General features: G+C 34.4%; 3 protein-coding genes across 6 annotated transcripts; 2 read left to right on the forward strand and 1 right to left on the reverse strand.

The window, feature by feature from the left end:
• Positions 1-308: 308 nt before the first annotated feature.
• On the reverse strand, positions 309-1,688 carry LOC120777623. Its single transcript, XM_040109078.1, has 2 exons — positions 545-1,688; positions 309-466 (listed from the first exon to the last, which is right to left on the reverse strand). Exons 1-2 carry the CDS (start codon positions 1,649-1,651, stop codon positions 368-370), a joined length of 1,206 nt encoding a protein of 401 aa, XP_039965012.1. The 5' UTR covers positions 1,652-1,688; the 3' UTR covers positions 309-367.
• Positions 1,689-2,268: 580 nt separating this feature from the next.
• On the forward strand, positions 2,269-4,437 carry LOC120782824 (general transcription factor IIF subunit 1). The gene is made up of 5 exons (XM_040115343.1): positions 2,269-2,380; positions 2,442-3,337; positions 3,403-3,611; positions 3,704-4,010; positions 4,078-4,437. The coding sequence occupies exons 1-5, from the start codon at positions 2,357-2,359 to the stop codon at positions 4,286-4,288; spliced, it is 1,647 nt and encodes a 548-aa protein (XP_039971277.1). The 5' UTR covers positions 2,269-2,356; the 3' UTR covers positions 4,289-4,437.
• Positions 4,438-4,648: 211 nt separating this feature from the next.
• Positions 4,649-24,123, forward strand: LOC120770618 (E3 ubiquitin-protein ligase RNF13). Of its 4 annotated transcripts, none has more exons than XM_040098230.1 (9): positions 4,649-5,257; positions 16,049-16,463; positions 16,612-16,802; positions 16,867-16,967; positions 17,053-17,246; positions 18,699-18,891; positions 18,971-19,351; positions 22,044-22,179; positions 22,250-24,123. In XM_040098230.1, the coding sequence occupies exons 2-9, from the start codon at positions 16,344-16,346 to the stop codon at positions 22,674-22,676; spliced, it is 1,743 nt and encodes a 580-aa protein (XP_039954164.1). In that variant the 5' UTR covers positions 4,649-5,257; positions 16,049-16,343; the 3' UTR covers positions 22,677-24,123. The 4 variants fall into 4 exon arrangements, with proteins under 4 accessions (XP_039954164.1, XP_039954157.1, XP_039954169.1 ...); XM_040098223.1 differs by having other exon boundaries at positions 4,649-5,192; XM_040098235.1 differs by having other exon boundaries at positions 4,649-5,192; positions 16,630-16,802.
• The last annotated feature ends 471 nt before the right edge of the window (positions 24,124-24,594 follow it).

Raw genomic sequence — 24,594 nt, forward strand, 5'->3', positions numbered from 1 at the left:
CGTCTACCAATCATTAATTTTTAACCATTTTCTGCTAAAAATGAGTACTTTTTTTAATAAAGATAATTACTTTACTGTTTACTCTATTATTTCAGTTACTGTAGTAATATTTATAAAAAAATATTTTTGGTAAATGTATAGGTTAGATCTCCTAATGGAAATTATATATATTTTAAGTTTTTCAATAATTTGTATATTTAAAATATATATGTTGATTTTTTGATAGTAGGAAATAATGAAGTTTTTTTTAATTGAAGCTTACAATTATATACATACAAACATATATGTATATAATACGTATTCGAGCCTAAATTCATTTCATTTTTAATATAAAAACACATTTTCCTATGATTTATGATATATTTAATTAACTAAATCCATAAACTAAGTATCCACAACGTTTCATCAATTTTTGTTCACACTCCAGTCGAAACAAATTGCTACTACCTTTCAATTGCAGCTGAGCCTTGAAAATATTTTTGTTGAAATAAGTTAATTATTAGATATACATATGTAAGCGGCTCATTTGTATGAAAGCATTTACCATTTTGTTGTCACAATCTAATTTATTTGCATAAAAATTTAATATAAGCGCCTTTGTACGGTTCACGACAACGTCGTTGACATCTAGACACGGATTACTACCGTAACTGATAATGCAATCTTCTAAACTTATTTCATCCAAATGTACAGAGAGCAAAAACAATTTTTCAAATTCCAACTCGCTACGTACATAGCATGCATGAAAGTGCAACACACGTAACGTAGGTAATAAAGAGATGTAAACAAGCATATCGGAAAATGCCAAAGGATCGAAGGCCAAAACTAATTGCCTCAAATGGGTATGCATCTGAAAGTTAATAATTTTTGGAAATATTGCTGTAATGTCACGTGAATATATCCCCTCAATGTGCCGTGTGTTGTGCAGCTCTCCGAGCTTATTGTGGAGTGAATCCAAATTGGCTGTCGAGTATAAATCAGTTATATTTAACTCCTTCAAATAATGCAAATTCTTTAATTGTGGCGTAAAATAAGCCAACTCATAAGAATTAACAACCAAATGGCTTAGAGTACAACATTGCAGAGAATCCTCTGCTAGGTGTGGATCCTTCATTTTAAAACTTTTCAAGACTAATGTATGTAATGGCAATTCTTGCAGTATCCGCTCTAAGTAGTTAAATTGAAATGTATAACAGGAACTAAGTGTTAGTTGTTCCAAGTGTTTCCACAATACAAAGCCTGCACCTGTAAATTTTCCATTTGGTCGCAGATGTCTTAGGTTTGGGAAAGTATCATATAAGATAGTTACAAATTCGTGTTCCAACATCTCTGAACCTGTCACAGTTATACAGAGGTTGTTTGTTTTGATAAATTTATATCCATTTAGCAGACTAATCATATCTTTGGAGTCAAGTTCGAGTTGTAGATTTTCTACATGTTGATGCACGACGCATATAAATTGTTTAAGCTCATGGAATTCGAGTGGCATTTCAGGTGGTAACTTTAAACGTAATTGCCTTTTATATTTTGTTTTCCACATACTCCCAATAATATCAATTAAACTTTTATTAGAGAGTAAAAGTGCTATTTGTTCTTTCAATGATAAATATCGTAAAATTTGAATCAAGCAATCTTCATTTAAAGAATCCATATCTATTAGTTGAATTAAAATAAAAATGAAGCCAATTAAAAACTATTTTAAAAACTTTATTTTTTGGAGATTTAACTTTTTCAACATAAAAAGTTTAGATGAACAAACGTATATTGACAAAGCTAACGTATGTCCAAAAGTTAAATTTGATAGAATAAGCAAAAAATAATATGACCCTATTTTTGACATTTCTTCTCACAACAGCTGTTACAAAACAATATTGCTAAGTTACATTAAATATTTTAATTCATCAAGATACCGAAAAAAATTAACTAAATATTTACTAGTTTGAAAGATAATTGTTTTCATCTCAACACAAGTCTTAAATTCTGCGAAATGTGTTTATAATAAATATTGTTATATAATCATCAAATTAACTTCTCAAATTTTAAAAATTTCGAATATATGCTAATACAAATATATTTTGTAATTAGTAAGAATTATATAAAGCTTTCTGATAAATTTTATTTATTTCTATTCCTAAAACTGCACACTTACGAATTTTTATATCCTTGGTAATTACAAAATTATGATTCAATAACTAAAAACACTTGACAACACTATACACATTGTTTACTTCGGCTTCTTTTCATATTTCATTATTTTGCATTCTTTATTGCTTCATCGTGCTGCACAAATCATCTGCATTTCGAAATATTTTGCAATAAAAGCCACAAATTTTCGTTTTATTTAGCCATTTTAACTATGGCGTCTATTGCTAAACCTGGAGTAAATAAAGAAATAATATAATCTGAAATATTCAAACATAAATACTCTGATCTCTTTTCAGTCAAGCGGCTCCAATGCCAGCAGTACAACAGCATCCACGTCGACACCTGCCCCTCCAAGTAACATACAGGAATTCAATATTCGTGTGCCTAAAAATTTGCGAAAGAAGCATCATGTTATGCGTTTTAATGCCACATTGAACGTCGACTTTGCGCAATGGCGGGGCGTTAAAATGGAACGTGAAAATAATATGAAGGAATTTCGTGGTATGGAGGAAGATACTCCAAAATTTGGAGCAGGATCCGAATATAATCGCGATCTTCGCGAAGAAGTACGAAGAAAAAAATTCGGAATAATTGCCAAAAAATATAGACCCGAAGCGCAACCTTGGATTTTAAAAGTCGGTGGCAAAAGTGGTAAAAAATTTAAAGGAATTCGTGAGGGTGGTGTCAGTGAAAATGCAGCATTCTATGTGTTCACTCATGCTCCAGATGGTGCAATAGAAGCATATCCATTGAATGAATGGTATAATTTTCAACCGATACAGCGTTATAAATCTCTATCCGCTGAAGAAGCAGAACAGGAATTTGGACGAAGAAAGAAAGTTATGAATTATTTTTCGCTTATGTTGCGTAAGCGTTTGAAGGGCGACGAGGAAGAAGAACAGGATCCAGAGGAAGTGAAAATTAAAGGAGCAGCCAAGAAACCGAAAGAATTGAAGATCAGTGAAATGGATGAATGGATTGATTCTGATGAAGAGTCTGACTCGGATGAAGATGAAGAGAAGAAGAAGAAAGAAGAAGATAGCGATGAGGACGGTGGCAAGAAAAAGGGGAAAAAAGGTCTGCAGAAGAAGCCAAAGAAAAAACGTGACGTAGATGACGAAGCCTTTGAGGAATCAGATGATGGTGATGAGGAAGGACGAGAAATGGACTATGATACGGAGTCTAGCGAAGAGTACGCTCAATTTTTGTTTAAAAAAAATTTTAAACGAGTTCGAACTTAATTTTTCGTGTTTATAGTGAGCCAGATCCAGAGTCTAAATTGGACAAGGATATGAAATCGGTAGCTGAGGAGGATGCCCTACGCAAATTGCTGACATCGGATGAAGAAGACGAAGAAGAGGAGAAGAAATCGGATGAATCTGATAAGGAAAAGGATAAAACTAAAGAAGAAGGAAGTAGCAAAGAAAAAAAGAAAACAAAGAAAGTCTCGAAAGACGAAAAGAAAGGTACATTAAGATAATTATAATTAATAATAAATGTAGACAGTACTAAATACCAAAATGATTATATCGCCAACTAAAATATTATTGTTTTTCAGAATCATCCAGTGATTTTAGTTCAGATAGTAGCGACTCTGAAGATGAAAGTAACAGTAGCAAGAAAAAGGCAAAGGAGACGCCAAATATCAAGAATACAGTTAACAATAATTCACGTTCTGCAACACCAACTGGAACATCGCCTAATAGCGCAACTAAACGGAAAGTCAACAATAGCATGCCTAGTGATCTTACAGCTTCGGAGAACAGCAACAGCCCTGTAAGCACACCTGCGAAGCGTACGAAAACAGATACTACACCCATAGTGCCATCAACATTCGCCGGTGTAGTAAATGCTAACAATAAAGAGTAAGTGCTCTAAAAGGATTTTTCAATTTTGATAAAGTAATATCTTTATTTTATTGTTTATTTTCAGTGATTACGGTATAACTGAAGAAGCTGTTCGTCGTTATTTAATGCGCAAACCCATGACACCGACAGAGCTCTTGACGAAGTTTAAAAATAAAAAGACTGGTGTCTCCAGCGATCGTCTTGTCGAAACAATGACCCAAATCCTAAAGAAGATCAATCCTGTTAAACAAACTATTCAAAACAAGATGTACTTGAGCATCAAGCCAACAAAGTGATTGAAGTGTGCAACGATCGTGGTTTGATAAAGCATGCCGTAAAATTGTATAGTTAAGAATGTGCAACATATTAGCTGTTAAACTATTTAGTTGTTTTATGCTGTGTTAATCAGTAAACAATGCTAAATAAAATAGTTTTTTTAAGAAAATTGGAATTTTAACTTAAAACATAGGCTTGGTTGTTCAACATGAAAAAATTATTTTCATGGTAAATATATACGGATTATATAGTAACGAACTCATTCGTTTTTTAATAATACAAAAAGTATTTCAAGTTTGTGTAACATATCTGCATCTTATACTTATATTCATTGTGAATGAGCCATGAAAATCTCGCACAGTCAATCGAATGAGAAGAAGCATAAAGTTATCCACTTTTTCATACGGAACGAAAGATTCTTAAAAAATCTTAGCAATTGTGTTCTAATCGTGGTAAAAAAGGCGATGCTAATAAAAATGCAGCCTGCTCGATATAGAAAAGGCCGCAAGAGTGAAAACTTTAATTTTTCTAAAGTAAATTAAAATTAAAAGATCAAATTCACGTGAATTAGAGAAGGTAGACATATATATATGGCCCATATATATATTTATCGGCTGCGAATGGGCTCACACAACAAGGCTACATCAAAGGAGACATCCACGAAGTAGAGAGTAAAGAGAAAAGTCAAAAACAAAAGCCCAGAAATATAATAATAAGAGAGACGAAAACATATGAGTAGGTGTCTGCGATTGTGCGGTGGATAATCGAATAAAAGCGAAAAAGTTTAAAGTGTTTGTCAAAACGCAAGCAAATCCACAATTAAAAAATAATAATAAAGAAAAGTGAGTGAAGTGAGAACAACGAAATATTTGCTAAAAGCTAAAGAAAACCAAAATAGGCAGGAAGGCGTTTTTGGAATTGAAGGTGGGCAAAAAGTGAACAAAGCAAAAAGCCTTAAAATTTAAAAATGTCATAGAACAAAAGGACAGGTAAGGCAGCTGATAAGGAAATAAAACTGAATCTTTTAGAGACATAGTGGAGGATAAAACATTTGATATTGTTTTTGTAAGTTTTGATATATGTTTAATCTTTGTGCACACACGGTATACAATTATTAAATTAGTGATGAAGTAAATGAAAATAAACAAAAGCATGCTGTACAAAATGTTACATTCCAAATCGTTTACGTTCATGAATCTTGCATAATATTATTTAGCAACATTATTTTTTAACATGTTTCTACTCTATTTTGTGATTCTTTCTTCGCAAATCGTACAACGCATTAAAAGTGGTCTTAACAAGCACGTACAAAATTTTGCTTTGTGTTTTGGATTAGCTTTCTACCACAATGAAGTTTGCACAAATGTGTACAATATAAATTTAAAGGATTTTTCATGTTCGAAAAATAATAATTAATATATCTTTTATTTCCTCTGAAAATTGTATGTAATAGTCTCTCTTAGTTTAGAGAACAATCGTTAAAACATATGACCACAATGAGCACCATGTCTGCTAATGGCTGATTTGCTTTGACAATTATGAAATGACCCGTTGGTGCGACGTGCTATTGAACTAGCGTGGAATATTCATGTAATATCAAGTACAAGGGCTTCGCTTGTAATTGTGTAGTTTTAAGTTCAAGTTCTCCCTGGCCCTAAAGTGTTACCCGTTTTTTATACAATAGCGCTGAATACGCTGATTTTTTCAAAATAAAAATGTTTTTGTATCATTTCACAACAAAGCTATGAGCTATTGCTACCACATTCTCACTTAACCCATCGTGCCAACCACCTGTGTGTAATATTGATATAATATTGTGCTGATCTCGTCTGCTCGTCTATATCTTTTGAGTGTTTAAATCTATTATTCGGGTATATGTGTAGTTTGCATTTTTAATTTAGCGTGTTGTTAATGTGACAAACGATTCGGTAAAATACACAGAAAGAAAATCTAAGTTGTTATGCTGTCACTTATTAGAATTCATCGATTTGTATATATGTATGTACATATGTATATGCGGATCTATTGTCTGTATTGTAGCTATGGCTTTTTTCATATGGCTTTTAAGACCAATTAAATGTAACAATTTGCCAGCCTACGAACATTTGTCGCAAATTTAATTACGTAAACAAACAAATAAATATGAGTTTGGTGCCATTGTAAAAATAGTTATCAAAAAAAAAAAAATAGTGTACCACCCTATTAATGAATTGTATATGATAAACAAATCATCAATCAATAAGCACAAATTTCAATTTTGTTTGAACAGTTCGAAAAAAACTACATACATATGTAGGCTGAAATACATATGTATACACAAATGTATACACATATGTATGTATGTACATATATATGTATGTATGTACACCTATAGACAAAATAGTAGGTGTAAACAGTTTTTACTTAATAACTTTGAAATAGTTGCAGGTAAAATAATTTTTTTCTTGTTTTATTAAACCTAAATTTGTCAGAAATCTTTCATTCCGAATATTAAAACTGGCAGTTTTTCCAAAATATGAAATAGCATTGGTCCTAATAATAGGGGTAAAACATTTTTTTCTAAATAAAAAAATTCAAGCTATCCTTTATTCCGTCCACGTGTTTTTATTAATCTGTATATGGTTTTTCATAAGTTTTCCAATTGTATTCGCATGGATTGAATTAGTTTTTGGCAGGCTTCCAATGAGGTATCATCGCAAATTTCCTTTGCTTTTCGCCACAATCGCTCCCTATTTTGCAAAGAAAAGGCTGCCAATCTCCTCTTAAGGTCACTCCACTAGTTCTCAATGGGTTGGGATCTCGGCCATTACATACAGGTCATATTTGTATCCCTGATACAACTCAGAAACCAAGCTCGATCTATGTTTCGGGTCGTTATCTTGTTGATAACACCACCTCAGCGGCATGTTTTCTTCAGCATATGGTAGTAGATGTAATGTTTTGCTAAATATATCTGTACCCAAAGGCGGTATTGTGTCCTTTATCCAAAATAAAAGACCAACGCCTTGACAGGACCACCATTATGTTTGTGCCTCCATGTTTAATTGTCTTTGTGGTGTAAATCTGTAAATCAAAATATTCGCCTTTTTTATTTGCAGGTCACTGAATTCACTAATCCGGTTTTAATTGATATGCAATATAATTTTATTCATAGGCCCAGTTAAAACCTCCACGCTAAATGAAAATATTCGTTGGTGACATATGTACAAAAATATATGTACATATGTATGTGTTTATAAATTTCTTTGTAATCACGCAACAGATTCTAATTTAATTTTATTTGCATTGCTTGAATGCATTACTCACAGTGATGGCGGTGCCCACGTACATATGTACATACATACTACATACATAAGTACATTCTTATAAAGGGGAGAAATTAAAACCGTTTTAATACTTACAAACTCCACTATAATAATTAACTTTTAGATTTGAGTATTTCCAAATGATACCAAATGTAGGCGTTTTGGCTGAAAGCATTCCAATATAGTGTAGTTGTATCCACTGCAAAAAAAAAGTATATGTATGTATACATATTTATATAAATATGACGATGTGTAATTTGAAAACATGTCCTCGTATGTCAAAGGACTGTGCATTTAAACTAATGCTTTTCACACTTCTCTTGTCGAAAAACCACTTTAATATCTTAACTTTGCCAAAAATAACTTCAGCGCTTATTTTTTACCGCTTTCATAACCAGCATACTTGGCTGTATCAGCGAATTGTTATCTCTTCAGGTTGCTCTTCATCCCAAATGTGGGAATTTGGTTGTTTACGTACCCATTGGACCTGAAATGGTCCTTATCGCTGGAAAAAATTTGGCTTCAAAACGTCGGATCTTCTGAGAACTTTTAAAGAGCCCATAGAGAGAAGTGATGCCGCTTGGGAAGGTCGAGCGGCTTCAGTTATTGCAGAAGCTGTATTTTGTACGCTTTCATTTAGGATCTCGACGTAAAATACGCCAAGTCGTTCCATACGTCAGACCGAGTTGCTGCGAACGGCGCCGAATCGACTCTCCAAGGTTTTCGTTTACTCTCCCAGATACGACTGCTATATTTTTTTTCACTGCGTGCTGGACGTGGTCTATTCGGTCGAATATTACCCAACAATGAATTGGTCTCAAGATGGGTGATGGTGTTGCGAATAGTACACCAATAAGCCGATTTTGTTGACCATAAGTTGAGCGAAGCTTTTTTATTTTAGAAGTTTTTTTATTTAAGAAAAATTGCAAAAGTTTTAGTTTAAATATTAGGTTTGCATTAAATTTATAGATTCCTATTGATGTAGCAGCAGAAAACTTCCCCTAAAAAATTTTAAGTTATTCTGCCGTATTTATCAGGATGAAAATCACTTTTTATAATTCCTTCACATTCGGTCAACTTCAGTCGAGAATAATCCTAGAAATTTAGTAGAATTAGTCAAGGGGTTCTAAGTTTTGAAAATTCCTGCAACTATCACAGTGAATTTCACTTAAATCATTATGATGCGATTATGACTAAGTACGGGATCGCAACCTAGAGCCACAACTTTTTCTTCATATTCAAACGGATTCATCAAGCACTCTCTAAGGGATTAAAGCCTAGCTCGTTTCTTTAACCTACAGTTATGGGACTATAGTTCACTAGCTCTTTCTCTTCTTCCGTTGTCACTCTGGTAATCTTTTTATATACATATGTTCTATCATTTTGTAAAAATTACAATAAATAGTGTTTATACTTAATTCTGTTGCTAATTGGATTAATAATTTTCTTTTTTAATTCATTTAAAATTTCGTATTGAATTACTTTTCAGTCAAAATTATGTTTTTATTATGTCTCACTTTCGCTTGTATTATTATATGTGCACGTGTATTTACTATATTATTGGTGTTTACACATTTTAGACACTAGGGCGCAGCTTCTTACTCTTATCTGTTCTGTTTTGGCAGTTTTAAGCCGTCTCCCCATTTCCGAAGGTCAATTGATATTAGATGGAGCTTCTACAGTTCAGAAATATGCCAGCCATCTATATTTTGTCTGTCGAAACCTCTTTCATAATTTTTGTATACTCTCGTCCGATATTAATTGCCTCTAGTCATTGAATTCTAGCCGTACGTTCAGCTCTAATATCGATTGTAACCAACTTTCAGTTCTGCAATCATAAATTCAACATTAATTGTAACTTTGTGTGAATATGTGTTTAGAATGGCGATTTGGTAGGTACACCATAACACATTTTCATGATTCATTGCGTCGAATAAACAAACCGATTTGTCCACAATAGCAACACAATTTACGATCCTCATTTATGAATTTACGAGTAGTTGAGCCGTCATTTTTAGTTTCATGTGAGTATCAACGCTATGAGCTAATTTTTTCCTTTCCACTCCAATGTTAGTGCAAAATAAAATAAAATGAATCGAGAAAATCAGTAAATTTTGTTATCAGCTATGTTTTCTAATACTCTACAGCATATAGCTATATATTACATAAGTATGTATGTGTGTATTTATATGATAAATATGTAGTGTGAGATTAAATTCAAGTTCTAAGACTTATTTAGCTTATTGAGACGTCTATCAGGCAATCGCTTGAAACTCAATGTTCGTTGTTTACATAAACCATTTCATACATTAAGACAAAAAGGTTTCCGGAAATAATAATTTAAATTCCTCTGGTAAATGATATTTCAAAAAATATATTTTGCTAAGTTGTTAGGACTGTCCTTAATTACTATGCCAAGCATGAGCGCGATCTGTCAACCATTTTGTTTACAACAGCTGCTTAAGTCGATAGTAATTTTGTATTTGTAATCAAATATCATGTGCGAAATCGATGCGAATGTTGAAAAAGGCGTACTATGGTTCAGTTTTATGAAGAACACAAGCCTGCGAGTGGCCTTGAAAGAGAAAATCGTAGAAGACATGCCACGTTCTGGACGACCTTCGACCTCTTCAACTGATGAAAATATTAGAAAGGTCAAAGATATGGTGTTTGAAAATCGGAAGGCAAGTGTTAGAGAGGTGGCAAGAAAGCTCGACATCTTCGCGAGTCCGTTCGAATGATTTTGTGAACTTTTTTCAAAGAGTTCAGTAAATAACCGAATTTTAAGCCAAAAACGCAATGAACTATCGATCACCAGATTTGACTTCGTGTGATTTTTTCTTATTCCTCAAACTGAAATTGCCGCTCCGTGGATATCCGTTTTTAGTCGATCGAAGAGATAAAACAAAATTCGCTGAATGAGCTGAAGACCATCCTAAAAAGTGCTTATGAAAAGTGTTTCGAGGACTGGAAAAATCGTTGACATAAGCGTACTACGTCTGGTGGGGATTACTTTGAAGACTTTTGCGTTTTATTTAGAATTTCCGGGTAATTTTTTGTCACAATGTATGTATTTGTGTATTTATGACAAGCCCTTTGTGGGGGTTACGTAAAGGTCTGGAAGATAATTTAAGGAATTTGGCGTTGTTGTATTGAGTAGTAGAAAGCCTCTTAAAAATAGAGAACACGAACTATATGTCGTTTTGACATATGAAATGAAGGGGACATTATGAAGGGTGCTGAATGTCATTAGCCATGTGACGAGTTATCAATGAGGGACAGTGCACCATTCCTCGAGTTAAAGTAGTGGTCTTGAAATATTAAGCCAAGTGTTTAAAAATACTGGCGGAACTCTTAAAATTCGAACTTTCCTCACTTGCGTGAACTTCTACACTTGGCTCCGTCCTCCATATTGTAGTAATGGTTTGGAGAAGAATCCTTGCCAAATTTTGTCAAGATATTTAATCAGATATAAACGTTTTCCATACAACTTGATTTCGATCGCTCAGTTTGTATAGCAGCTACCTATAGTATCACGCTGATCATTTATATGTACATTTCTGGGTGTTAAAAACTTCTTGACAAACTTATCAATAAGACCGCTACAAAAGTTTAAATAAAATAAAAACGGTTTAGGATATCAATGAAATTCTTTATTCCTGTGAAAGTACATTCGATGCTTTTATGTAAAGAACTCGGTTCTTTTCGGCATGGCCACCACGGCACGTTTGTAGAAGCCAAGATGCTGAACCCAATTTTCGACTGTTTTCAAGCATAAATCGGCCGATACTCCTGCAATTTCACGTTCAATATTCGTACGAAGTTCATCAATCAATTGCTGGCTTGTTGGTGTAGACTATAGAATGGAGTAAGTGTGAATTGCTGCCTGACAAAAACGCATATTTTGGTTATTGAAATGAGTCTCATCGCCGAAGATGATTTTTCGATGAAAATCCGGATTATTTTTAAGTTGTTCTGGTGGTCAAGCGGCTTCATTTCTTACGTCAATTTGATCTTGTAAAGAGGTAGGCCAAGATCTTTTCGCAAAATTCGTCACAACGACGTCACAGAGATGCCCTACGATTGAGAACGACGTGTGAGAGATTGATTTGGATCTTCCTCAATTGATGCGCTAGCGGCAGCAATATTCTTGACACTACGGGCACTTCGTTGTCTCACCGGCACGGGGACATTTTGTACTGTGCCACTATACGCTCAATTGTTGATCTGACTGGACGATTATGACGACCATAAATTGGACGTAGCCCTCTTAAAATTGAGGCCACTGACTCCGAATTTCGGTAGTAAATTGTAATAATTTCGACTCGTTGTTGGATCGTATATCTTTCCATGATGAAATGGCAAATCCTATTGAAGAGATATGTCCAAAGAGCGGGAAAGAATATGGCGCCGTTTGCTGCCCCTATTGGTATACTTTTGTAGCCGCCCTATTGAAACCCCCGGTATAACTTGCTCTAGGTATAAAAAACTTGGTAATTTTGTCAAAAGCGATTATAATTGTTTAATAATGTATCTACGTACTCTCTTGTACAGAGTTCCACTCACTGTCCTTCTTTATATATACTCCTTGACAAAAGTGCAGATCCCAAAGCTGGCGAGCCGAAAAAGAATCAAAATCGTAAAGTAATCGAAAATCGACGTCATCGAACCAGATGAAAGATATTTCATATGAGTAAGTTTGGAGGGATATTGTACGGTGGACTTACTTTTGATATGACGGAGTTCATCTTAAAAGTTGCATTCTGGAGGCATCAACATTTTGTTCGATAATTTCGTCTATTTAGGAACCAGCATCAACACCAGCAACAATGTCAGCCTCGAAATCCAACGCAGGATATCTCTTGCCAACAGGTGCTACTTCGGACTAAGTAGGCAATTGAGAAGTAAAGTCCTCTCTCGACGAGCAAAAACAAAACTCTATAAGTCACTTATTATTCCCGTCCTGCTATATGGTGCAGAGGCTTCGACGATGACAACAACTGATGAGTGGACGTTGCGAGTTTTCGAGAGAAAAGTTCTGCGAAATATTTATGGTCCTTTGCGCATTAGCAACGGCGAATATCGCATTCGATGGAACGATGAGCTGTATGAGATATACGACGACATTGAAATAGTTCAGTGAATTAAAAGACAGCGGCTATGCTGGCTGGGTTATGTCGTCCAAATGGACGAAAACACTCCAGCTCTGAAAGTATTAGACGCAGTACCCTTTGGAAGGACCAGGTGTAGAAGGACCTGGTTTCGCATGGAATATCCAATTGGCGCCACGTAGCGAAAAGAACGCGCGCTGTTGTTAACTCGGCTATAACCGCGTAAGCTGTTTCCACGCCAGTAAAAGAAGACTTGCTTGAATTTAGAAATAATTAAAACTAAAAAAAAATTGACAAATAATTTTTTACTTTTAACACAAATGAAAAATGTTAATTATTTTAAGAGATCAATCAGAAACACAAACTATTTTTTATGATTGTCTAATATTTTATAAAATAAAAAAACAATATTTTTATAACAATCTTCATTTTTAATAATGTAGTTAAAATAAAAAGTTCTCGAAAATATAAACAAATAACAATGTTGCAATGCAGCACTGGTGGTAGTAAATATGCAAATAAATAGAAATTCTTATAATAAAAACATAAATGTGTATGCATAAAATCTAAACAGTCATATGTAGTAATTTTTGAATTTTGTCAACTCAGCAAAAAGCTGATTGGATCGTTGCCTTCGGTCGTTCAATGATTGCATTTGTAATCAGTTAAGCTCTAGATAGATAACAAATTACATGAAAAATAATGCAATTTATAGAGGGTGCTTCTGTAGACCGTTTAGCATTAGTTTGTTGTACACATGTGCATAACCGGGGTATCACAATATTCAAAGATACACCGTAGCTTCTCATGAGTGCACTAATATTCGATTGCTTATGCCACCTTTTTGAACCAGAGGAACCAGAGGGATGACTGCAATGTTTTATGGCCAGGAACCTGTTGACAACTTTCTACCTATTATAATAGTAATAATGGGTTTTAATATAATATGCACATGTAAAATATCAAATTTTGTCCCAAACCTTACTTAGTCTGATAACTCCAATGTAACAATGTATCTACATATATTTGATTGTGAATATGTGATAAGGCACATGATTTTCAAGAGGGTCATTGTCATCAAAGTGTTATTTGTGGACACATATAAAGGAATTCCATATCAGTAATAATTAATAACAATGTATGTAATTTAATATAAAAATATTAATAAAAGTACAAACGCGACATTGAAACTTGTATTCATACTGAAAATATATATTCTTCTTGGTTATTTGTAAGTATGTTAATGCTTAAAACTGACCGAATGTCTGAAGTCATTATAAGTAAATGCAAGAAAGGTCTCTAATATACATTCTTCAAATATTTTTATGAACTATTGGCTGGTATGATTTTGACGGGCTAGCAAAAAAAACAGCATTTTCAAGTATTTGAATACAAATCTTTGTTGTCGCCTTAAAAATGAGCTGCTGAGCCAATAAAAGCCTCGGTTGGTATGGTCTTCAGTGCCGTCAACAAATTTTGATTGTACGGTTTCGGCTCATTTTTGAAACACCATTCGCGTGACTGTTGCACAGTTTCGATGTCATATGCAAAAGATAATAATAACAATACAAATTAAGCAACGTTTCGTCACCAGTAAGGCTGCATTTGATGAATGTAGTGCTTTTAGCTACGATGCCAAGCATCTCTTCTGGGACCTCGACGTCCTTTTTGCAAAACACTCAGTTTGAGTCTAGCACACCCTTCGTAGGCAAAATATTAACACAAATGTGTTGAGTCCATCTATAAGAGTTGTTAGGATCCTCTGCTATCACTCTGATGCCATAGCGATTTTAAAACATATAATAAAAAGGAAAACTGCATTATATATTTTCAGTGCATTCCGCTTACTACCTACCATAGTAGGAAAAGTACCGTTAGACTTTTTTTTGTAGAATTGTTAGAGATACCATAGAGCTTTAAAATAACATCATTCGTTTTTGGAATGTGAGCACTGTTGTTTCAGTATTTCGCAGAAATATAATGTCTTTATAGCAATGAAACCAACTGTTTATTCGGGTACCCGATATAGATAATTTTTGGTCATAGACTGGCATACTTCAAGGGCAATATTCGGACAAACTTTTAGCTCAATACATTCATTGGTGCTTAATTTGATTACTGGAAAATGAAAAAAATCAGATGGAATTTAAAATTATATTATATGATAAACAGACATGATTTGGCCCCTTTTTGGCACTGTAATATAGAATGTGAGATGGTTCCGAGATATGGCTTTTCGCTTAAATGTTGGCGCTGCAACGCCCATAGTCAAATTTTGACAGCGGCTCTTATAGAGTCCTCTCTTATGATCTCGGCTGTAAAATTTATGACGAATTTATTTATTGATTTATCGCGCTTTTGGATGGATTGGCTTTCATGCATTCTTACAATGTTGGTAAGGGTGCTTAAACCTTTTAGATGGTGTGACTACGCCCTTTTTAAAATTTTTTGCCCAACTGCGATACCAAATCACTGTTATTTGCCTTAATTAGTGTTTAGTTATGGCACTTTACAGGTTATCGTTTAATGGTGTTTTTTTGGCGCGGCTGTGGTCCGATTACGACCATCTACAAACTATTCCTTAATGTTTTTTTGCCAAGGAACACGTGTACCAAGTTTCATTACGATATCTCAATTAGAAGGGCGGACTCTCTTCATCTTGCTCATACATAAGTACATATGTATATTATCCTATATCTTAACTACATAGATATATTTAGATGATACAAACAACCGTTAGGTGAATAAAAATATACTCTGTAACAACTATTCCAAGCACGCCATCACATTATCTTAAACCAGAAAGGAGTTTTTTTGCGAAAAAACTAAGAACATCCTGCTGCTAGATCGGTCAGGGTTATTTGTTTGGAAAAAAATAAGAAATAATATACATAAATATTTTTTTTTATAATTGTTTTTTTTTTCAAAATTTATAAAACATCTACATATTGATATCAGAAAAGTTGATTTATTTTTTTCATTTCATAGAAAAATTAAGTTCCTTTTTTCATTTTATCAATAGTAAACTCGTAATTCATTAAGCGGATTTAATTTCTAAAATTCCAGAATTCCACCCTGTGGTTATCTTATTTGGTACTTCCCATTCACTTAGCGCTGTAAACGCTAGAGATGTGCCCGATAGATAAGGGCTGTTGAGGGCATCCACTCGTTTGAAATTATAGTTAGCAAAAATATATTTGACGTTGATCAATTCTTCAAGTCTTCAGGACTGTTTAATTATTTGTCCAGGCTGAAAGCATTCTTCCTTAATAATAATAGGAATAATGTTAATAAAAGTATTACTTAAATAATGATAGCAATTTGTATTTGTTGTTGTAACTAACATTTTTGTCTTATTACTCAGATTCATCGCGACATACAGATCGATTCGCATTACCAATGAGACATGCAAATCGTTTTGCGGGACAGCAGCGACAACTACATCAACGCTTTCTGAAACGAATATACGATCCACTTTAAGTCTAATAACTAAAGTTTGGAAATAAAACCAAATCAACAAAGAAAAATATAGTGTGAAGTCTGGTTGACGGTTTCACTGCATTCTATGAAATTACCAGGAAAATAGAAAACTAACAGACAATCACAATCAGAATAAACGAAAGTAAATACGAAACACCGTAAACCGAGTGCAGTCAACGATGGAGCTCCGAACGCGTTCAAAGTGGATGCTTTTGGAATTGTTCGCATTTTGCGGACTCTCGCTGTTTACCCAGGAGGCGGCGGCACATGTGCTAGTCTATCGCAGAATAAATAGTTTGGTAAATACCATAATATTTAATTTAAATGCATGTTCGCTTATTGAATGTTAAAGTTTCTTTAATATTTGTGTGTGTTCATTTTCTCATTTTTTGTTTAGTTTCTTTTTGTTTGCATGGTTTCTAATATGCTTGTATTAATATTTTTCAGTTTTTCTCTTTTTCGCAGCTAATCGAACAGTATAACGATCTGCCAGCGCAATTTGGTCCGAGTCTACCGGCGAATGGCATAAAAGTCTTCGCCATACCAGCAGCTAAAGATGAATACGCCTGCGGTGCAGTGTCCGGGCCACCACGCAAAGAATATCCCAATAATGCAAAATTCGTCATAATAATCGAGAGGTAACAAAATGAATTGCATTAATTCAAAGAAAATCACAAATCATACGACTTATTAAATTTGCAGAGGAGGCGGCATAAACTGTACTTTTGAAAAGAAAGTGCGCAATGCGCAGGCGGCTGGTTTCGATGCCGCCATCGTATTCAATAATGATGGCGATGATTTGGGTGAGTTGCATTCATTAACGCTTTGTTAATTGGCATAATCTCCAAGCAAACCTTATGTTTTTAATATTTACGCATTTATTTGCAGAGCAAATGTCAGCGAAAAATTCGAGCGGCATCTATATACCGGCAGTGTTTGTTGGCCACACAACCGGCATAAATTTGATGACGTTCTATACGCCAGAAGTGATATTGGTGATAAACGATGAGCTGCCATTCAACATCAATACGCAATTGATTTTACCATTTTCGATTTTAATTGGGCTTTGTTTCCTCATAATGGTAATCCACGATGTATCTCACTTAAATTTTTTTTTCAGTTGATATACCGTCGTTGTCAGAATATTTTATTAGAATTATAATTTTCTATAATTTTTATAAGAATGTATATCAGATCAAGTAGAGCATCTATAATCGTTAACAATAATGTCTGAAAGTTGTAGTGTATTTTTGAAAAAAAAGGTTAAGGAGTTAGGGGTAGTCAGAGCCACGAAAAAATAAGAATTTTCAGTATTTTTTTGCTATTAAATCGAGTAATTTTACAAAAGTAGTAATATGGCATTATTATAGAATGTGTTGACTTGAAGTCACGAAAATTAAAAAAAAAAATTAAATTTCCAAAGTTATAGTTGCAGTGACAACCGTAAGTCCTTGGAGATTCATCTAAAATCAATCGTACAAAAAAAAATAGTTTTATTAAAAAAATAGTCATGGGTCTGATCGAAGGATTTGTTTTTTTTTTTTTCAAAAATTAACAAAATGGCGGGCTCAGGAAATTTTTGTCTAAGCTTTTGGGAAAAAATTAACAGTTAATTGATCTGAAAAAATCGAAATTTTTGAAAAAAAAAATCCTTCCATCAGGTCCGAATTTATTATGTATTCTAAAAGCTGTATAAATTTCATTAAAATCTACTGAACGGTTTTCGAGTTACAGTTGTCATCAGTTCAAAAAATATAGTTTTGAGAAAAACACGTTTAAAGTTTCACACTAGCGCTTTGAAGTGACCGAGCTCTCTTTGTTATTTGTCGAATAACTCAAAAACTAATTATCGGATCAACGTGAAATTTTCAGAGAATATTTTCAAGACTTAACGACAAATGCAAAAAGAAAAATTTATTTTTTTGAAAATTCTGACTTCCCCAACCCTTTAATTTAATTTATTGGTTAAGAATATTTTTTTATTTTTTTTGTTTTTTTATTTTTTTTTATCCTTTTTATTATTTTTTGTAATGAAGGTTTATTATATTTATTAATATTTCTAATTTATAAAATTTTAATTTAGAAAACTGTTAAAATTATATTTTTGGTTTGCTTAATGTACGTATACTTGTTTGTATTTGTAGGATATTTCACTTAATTCATAGAATTCATTTAAAGTGCGATTTCATTTTAATAAAATTGTAAATTTCTCAGAAATTGTTCAAAGGGTGCTTGATAATTAGTTAATTTTTTCTAAAACATAAAAATTTGTTTTTGTGTTAAATATTTAAATTTTACTGAAATTAAATTAAAATGTAAAAAATAATTTAATCAGCGTAAAAATATTAAGTCCCTATTTGTATTATGTTATAAAAGAATAAAAATATAATTTTTTTTATAAACTATAGTCACTGAACATAAAACTGATTTCAGCTAAAATTCGCAATTAATTCCATTAAATATTTAACTTTTCGAAAGCAAAACAAAACAAACAAAAAATAATCATAATAATAATCTTCTGCTCGTCCCCACAGATCTTCTACATGATTTACAAGTGTGTGCGTGAAGAACGTCGCTTGCGCCGGCATCGCCTACCAAAGAATATGCTTAAGAAACTGCCGATATTGAAGTACACAAAAAATTGTGATCTCTCACAGGACACTTGCGTCATCTGTCTGGATGAATTTGCCGAGGGCGACAAATTGCGTGTGTTGCCATGCAAGCATCGTAAGTGCAGTCTTCCAAGCTCCGATTGGTACTCCATATAGGAAACGAAAACCTTACTTTTAATTTCATATGCTTACAGCTTATCATAGTCACTGCATTGATCCTTGGCTAACGGAAAATCGTCGCGTTTGCCCCATTTGTAAACGGAAGGTTTTTACGAAACGCCAGCCGCGCGCAAGCAGGACGAATCGACAATCTTCATTGGATAGTGTAACTGATACAGACGACGACACAACACCTCTGCTGCCCGCCACACAACCGGCGCGGGTCGGCGGTAGCAGGCAGACTAGTGGCAATGCGACAAGCAGCAATAGTGCAGCTAGTAGTGCACGCAGCGCTGGATCAGCTGGTGGTCGACGTAATGGTCGTAACACTACAACTACACGGCATGGCACCTTTAGACGTGCACCAACGAACGATAGCCACTATGTCACCGATGTCACTTCCGATGAAGAGAATGGTAAGTGACCGATTCCAAAAAGCTTTTCTCATATTTTTATTGGGGGTATTTGATTTTTTTTGTTTGTTAATTCTGCCTTACCTTAAAATATTTTACTTAAAATCGTCACATTTTAAATTTTTATTTAATTTTTTTCAAGTAATTTTTCCTATTTAGTTCAATTAAAGCATTCTGAACTTATTTTTGCTTAGTTTAATAAAGTAGGCTGAAATGAACTAAATTAATAACATTTTAGCTAAAAAAATGGATGTGAAATTTGGCACAACCAGTTATTATGACGTTTAGCTGGTATACGATTTTTAAAGACTCGATTTTTTGCTTAATGTGCGCTATAGGATCCTAAAAACATTATTCAGTGGAAGAAACATCGTCCAAGCCTCTGCACCATATAGCAGGACGGGAATTATGAGTGACTTATAGAGTTTGGTTTTTGTTTGTCGAGAGAGGACTTTGCTTTTCAATTGCCTACTCAGTCCGAAGTAGCACCTGTTGGCAAGAGTTATCCTGCGTTGGATTTCTAGGCTGACATTGTTGGTGGTGTTAATACTGGTTCTTAAATAGACGAAATTATCTGCAACTTCAAAGTTATGACTGTCAACAGTGATGTCCCCCTGCGGGTACGGGGGGCCCCTCCGGGTTCGAGGGGAAACCGAATATACCCGCGGTAAGGCATGCCTGTCGTAAGAGGCGACTAAGATCCTGGCCACCAGTCCAGGGCTGTATGGAGGCTCAACTGGTCGTAGTTTCGGCTACAAGGTCAATACCAAAGACTTTAACCTGTGGTACCACGGGGAGCAGTAGCCTGGAGTTCTGCTCCAGTCTGCTCATTGGGTTTGGCCCTTTGTGGAGATTCGTGGTGGTGGCTGTGGTTAAAACCCAAATCGCGGGAAGAACTGACTTTGTCAGTCGAATGTGGAGTTGCATTGCAACCGGGTGCCGGACCCCAAAGTACGGCAGAGGTTTTAGATGGGCCTCGAGCCCTACCAAGGTGGTTAGTGTGTCCTTACCGCACTGCCAATTGGTACTGAAAATCCTTACCCAATTTTCAGGGCGCTGATCGACGCATTGTATTGATCCGTTGTGCTTTTGAGCACCGTGGAATTAAGCTTTTCATAAGCAGGATCCCACGTAAAACACATTTGACAGTTGCCAACAGTGACGTGAGAGCCAAGCCGCGAGTGCGATGACAGGAGATATTTCGTCTTGCCCTCGTTCACTGCCAGACCCATTTTCTGTGCTTCCTTGTCCAGCCTGGAGAAAGCAGAACTAACGACGCGGGTTTTGAGGCCGATGATATCAATATCATCGGCATACGCCAGCAGCTGTATACTCTCATAGAAGATGGTACCTACTCCATTTAGTTCTGCAGCTCGAACTATTTTTTCCAGAAGCAGGTTGAAAAAGTCGCACGATAGGGAGTCGTCTTGCTTGAAACCTCATTTGGTATCGAACGGCTCGGAGAGGTCCTTCCCGGTCCTGACGGAGCTTTTCGTGTCGCTCAACGTGAGTTTACACAGCCGTATTAGTTTTGCGGGGATACCAAATTCAGACATCGCGGCATAAAAGCAGCTGCTTTTCGTGCTGTCGAAAGCAGCTTTAAAATTGACGAAGAGGTGGTGTGTGTCGATTTTCCTTTCACGGGTCTTTTCCAAGATTTGGCGCATGGTGAATATCTGGTCGGTTGTTGATTTGCCAGGTCTAAAGCCACACTGATAAGGTCCAATCAGTTTGTTGACGGTGGGCTTTAATCTTTCACACAATGCGCTCGATAGAACCTTATATGCGATGTTGAGGAGGCTAATCCCACGGTAGTTGGCCCAGATTGTGGGGTCTCCTTTTTTATGGATTGGGCATAGCACACTTAAATTCCAATCGTTGGGCATGCTTTCGTCCGACCATATTTTACAAAGAAGCTGATGCATGCTCCTTATCAGTTCTTCGCCGCCGTGTTTGAATAGAACGGCCGGTAATCCATCGGCCCCCGCCGCTTTGTTGTTCTACAGACGGGTAATCCCACACCAAACTTGCGCTCCTTTATATGGCCACTGTAGTAAATGCTACTAAGACCTACTCGTCTTAGTCCTTGCTCCGTCCCACGCCCTTCTTTTTTTTAATAAAATAACACTTATTTTTTTGTAGATAATTAACATATATATTCTGCAAAGTCGTAGTACTTTTTTTGTTCTATAACCAATAGTATTCGCATTGCCTGCTATGTAAGAAATTTTTAGGAAATGTTTTTATACTTTGTGTATATCCCAATTTTTCAATCTGTTAAGTAGTTTGGAAGCATATTCAATTAAAAAAAAAACAAAGAATCAAATCGTTATTTTTTATAATATTGGTAAAGATATGTAGTTGCTCAGAACAAATTTTTTATAAAAATATTAGTTTAGTAGAAAAATGTTTAAAGATTTTTTTATAAGAAAAAAAACGGAATTACCCAACTAATATAATAAAATATTAATTTTGTGGAAAATTCTTCACACATAAAACTCCCTCGTATAAAGAAAATACGTTGTTTATGAAATATTCTTTTTTAAGTATCTTATATATATTTTTTTTTATAAAATCACAAAAAAATATCTTGTTTTTATTTCGTTTAATATACTAATTTAATAAATATGAATTGAATTCCAGTAATAGTTTATAATGCATTTTCAATTTTTTCTTCTTCTTTTACCATATTCAGTACTATCGTCACAAAACTCCCCCGCCCGTAGTGTACGTCGTGTAAATCCTTTCGATCGTAGACCGAATATTCCACCGCACGTTGTCGAGCAATTGACCACAACTAGACGCTCTTTCTGGCGGCTACCACTATTCAGGTGTGTATGAGCGCATTACATCTTTTGATTAATTATATTTCAACAAATACTGAAATCATTTATTTTTTAGCTTCTTCCGCCGACCACAGTCTATAAGCGTTGCAGCACCTCCCTTCCTCGAGGAGGTTGTCCCTCAGCCACTTATGAATGTTGCCATAGCTATAGATGCTGCAACAGCAACAGCACCAACAACAACACGTGCTAATGCAGCCAGTAGTGCACCACTAGTTAACACAGCCCCCCTAGCAGTGGCCCATTCTTCGAACAACATTCTCAATCCGAATTTAGCTGGTTCCTTTAAAGAATGCGATGATGACGACGACGACGATGATGAGTTACCGCAGCAGTCGATTTATGAGCCAGTCACAGTTATAACACGTAATGAAAATAATAATACGAACAGCAGCGAAACAGCTGCACCAAGACGACAGCAACAACAACAGCAGCAGCAGCAAACACAGGCAACAGCACCAGCCACACGCACGCAACGCATATGAGTGTGAACTCCACAGATGTGGCCGTCACAAACAACAAGAGCTAGCACCAAATCAGACATAGCCTTCGAAGTGTGGTGGAGTGAGAATAGCAACGTTTATATTTTAAATAAAATGATCTGTAGAAATAAGTGAGTTGAATGCATATACAGCTGTGGTCATTACTATGTGTGTGTGTGCGTGCGTGCAAAAGAAGCGACCACGAGCGTGGGAGCGCGTCACAGCGTCAGGTGCTAATGCTGCTTGCTAGCCCACAGCAGATGTTAACGCTTATTGATGCAGCTACAAGAAATTGTGCGACTCTGAGTGTGTGGAAACAACTGTAAATTTGATAGTTTTATTAATTTTTAATTATTTGATTAGAATTTTACAAAATGTGTATACATAAAATGTGATTTAATATTGGCATCGGTAATTTGTGTGCATGCTTGCAGACACACATACATACAAACAATACTTAGTTATAGGAAAATACGAATGTAACTTTTATCATCTAACGCTATGTAAGTACATGTAAGCATAGAAGAAAATGCAAAATACGTACTGCAATAACCTTGATAAAAAAGAAAACAAATGTTTAACAAAAAAATAAAATTAATGGAAAATAAACGGTTGCAAGTAAAACTTAAATGTGTAAGCAGTAACTATTATAATATCACCACAGCAACCAAATTGTCTACATACGTCTATCTAATAATATATAATTATATAAGGAACTGTATACAAACATATATACATATATATTTTTACAATTATAATCTATTTTTAGTTAATTAAAACAAAGACATTTGTATTCTTTCATTTTTACCATTTCGTTGCGTCGAAAGTTAAGCTTTTTATGCAGTTTTATAAATAACATGAGATTTTGATTATTGCCTACATTTTATGCCACAAATATTGACAACTACTATACTTTGGTCGAACTATTAGCGCATTTTTGAACAAAAAGTTCAAGCTATAAGCTTCCCAAAGCATTTTAAATAGCAAATACAACCAATTTCTACAATTTCTTCTGGTGTACAAAAATTACGTTTGGCTCTAACTCAATTTTTTCAATATTAGCAAATTTACACACGCATCTGCAGAACAAATTTGTACCAATCTATTATTTACATACATACATCTGTATAAGAAGTTTTATATTTCTTGCATCGTACAGCTTTTATTGGGTTGTTTTAATTTTGTATTTCCGTTTGTTTAGTATTTTTTTTTAATAAATTTTCAACACCTTCAACTCACATAATATACATGATGTTTGTGATTTAACGTATGCAATAGATTTAACTTAAGGTTACCAACTATAGCATTGTAATAATATGAAATTATTAAGGAAAAATATTATCAAACTTTTAGCGTGACCTAAGAGATCACGTCAATTGTGAAATGTAAATATAAAATGTTCCAACAACAAAATACATGAATTAATGACTAATATGGTATTCCAAATAAACCCCTGACTTTTTATTACCCCTAGTTTATAGGAAAAATTTGAAAATCTAAATTAACTGCCTAAAATTTTAAATCTAAAAATTTTCCAAACGAGGATACGTTTTATGCAAAAAATCTGAAATGTCATAAATAAAAATCGTCTATCTGAAAAATCGATTGTATGGATCCGATCTTGTCGGTTTAAACAAATGAGCAATAATAAATAAATAAAATAATTGTTGTACCAAATTTCCAAGTGATGTCATAAGCTTTAAAAACAAATGGAATGAAAGATTATGTGCTTTTATAAGCTTTGATATATGAAACAGATGTAGGCTCGTGATTGCCCTGCCGTTAAAATAAGAAAAAAAAAAAAACATTTTAACCATGGCTTTTAACTTTTGTACATTTTTTATTAATATTCAATATGTCAATGATCTTGAATCCAAAAAAACTTCGAAAATTTTTTTACGATTCTTATAAAAAAAGGTGG

Source organism: Bactrocera tryoni, chromosome 1 (assembly GCF_016617805.1).
Source record: "Bactrocera tryoni isolate S06 chromosome 1, CSIRO_BtryS06_freeze2, whole genome shotgun sequence".
NCBI lineage: Eukaryota > Metazoa > Arthropoda > Insecta > Diptera > Tephritidae > Bactrocera > Bactrocera tryoni.

Coding starts and splice junctions, on each gene's coding strand:
- LOC120777623 (XM_040109078.1), bottom strand. CDS start 1,651: ATGGATTCTTTAAATGAAGATTGCTTGATTCAAATTTTACGATATTTA. Junction 467..544: donor TAGATTGTGACAACAAAATG/GTAAATGCTTTC, acceptor AATATTTTCAAG/GCTCAGCTGCAATTGAAAGG.
- LOC120782824 (XM_040115343.1), top strand. CDS start 2,357: ATGGCGTCTATTGCTAAACCTGGA. Junction 3,612..3,703: donor CTCGAAAGACGAAAAGAAAG/GTACATTAAGAT, acceptor ATTGTTTTTCAG/AATCATCCAGTGATTTTAGT. Junction 4,011..4,077: donor GTAAATGCTAACAATAAAGA/GTAAGTGCTCTA, acceptor GTTTATTTTCAG/TGATTACGGTATAACTGAAG.
- LOC120770618 (XM_040098230.1), top strand. CDS start 16,344: ATGGAGCTCCGAACGCGTTCAAAGTGGATGCTTTTGGAATTGTTCGCA. Junction 19,352..22,043: donor CACTTCCGATGAAGAGAATG/GTAAGTGACCGA, acceptor TACCATATTCAG/TACTATCGTCACAAAACTCC. Junction 22,180..22,249: donor TGGCGGCTACCACTATTCAG/GTGTGTATGAGC, acceptor TTTATTTTTTAG/CTTCTTCCGCCGACCACAGT.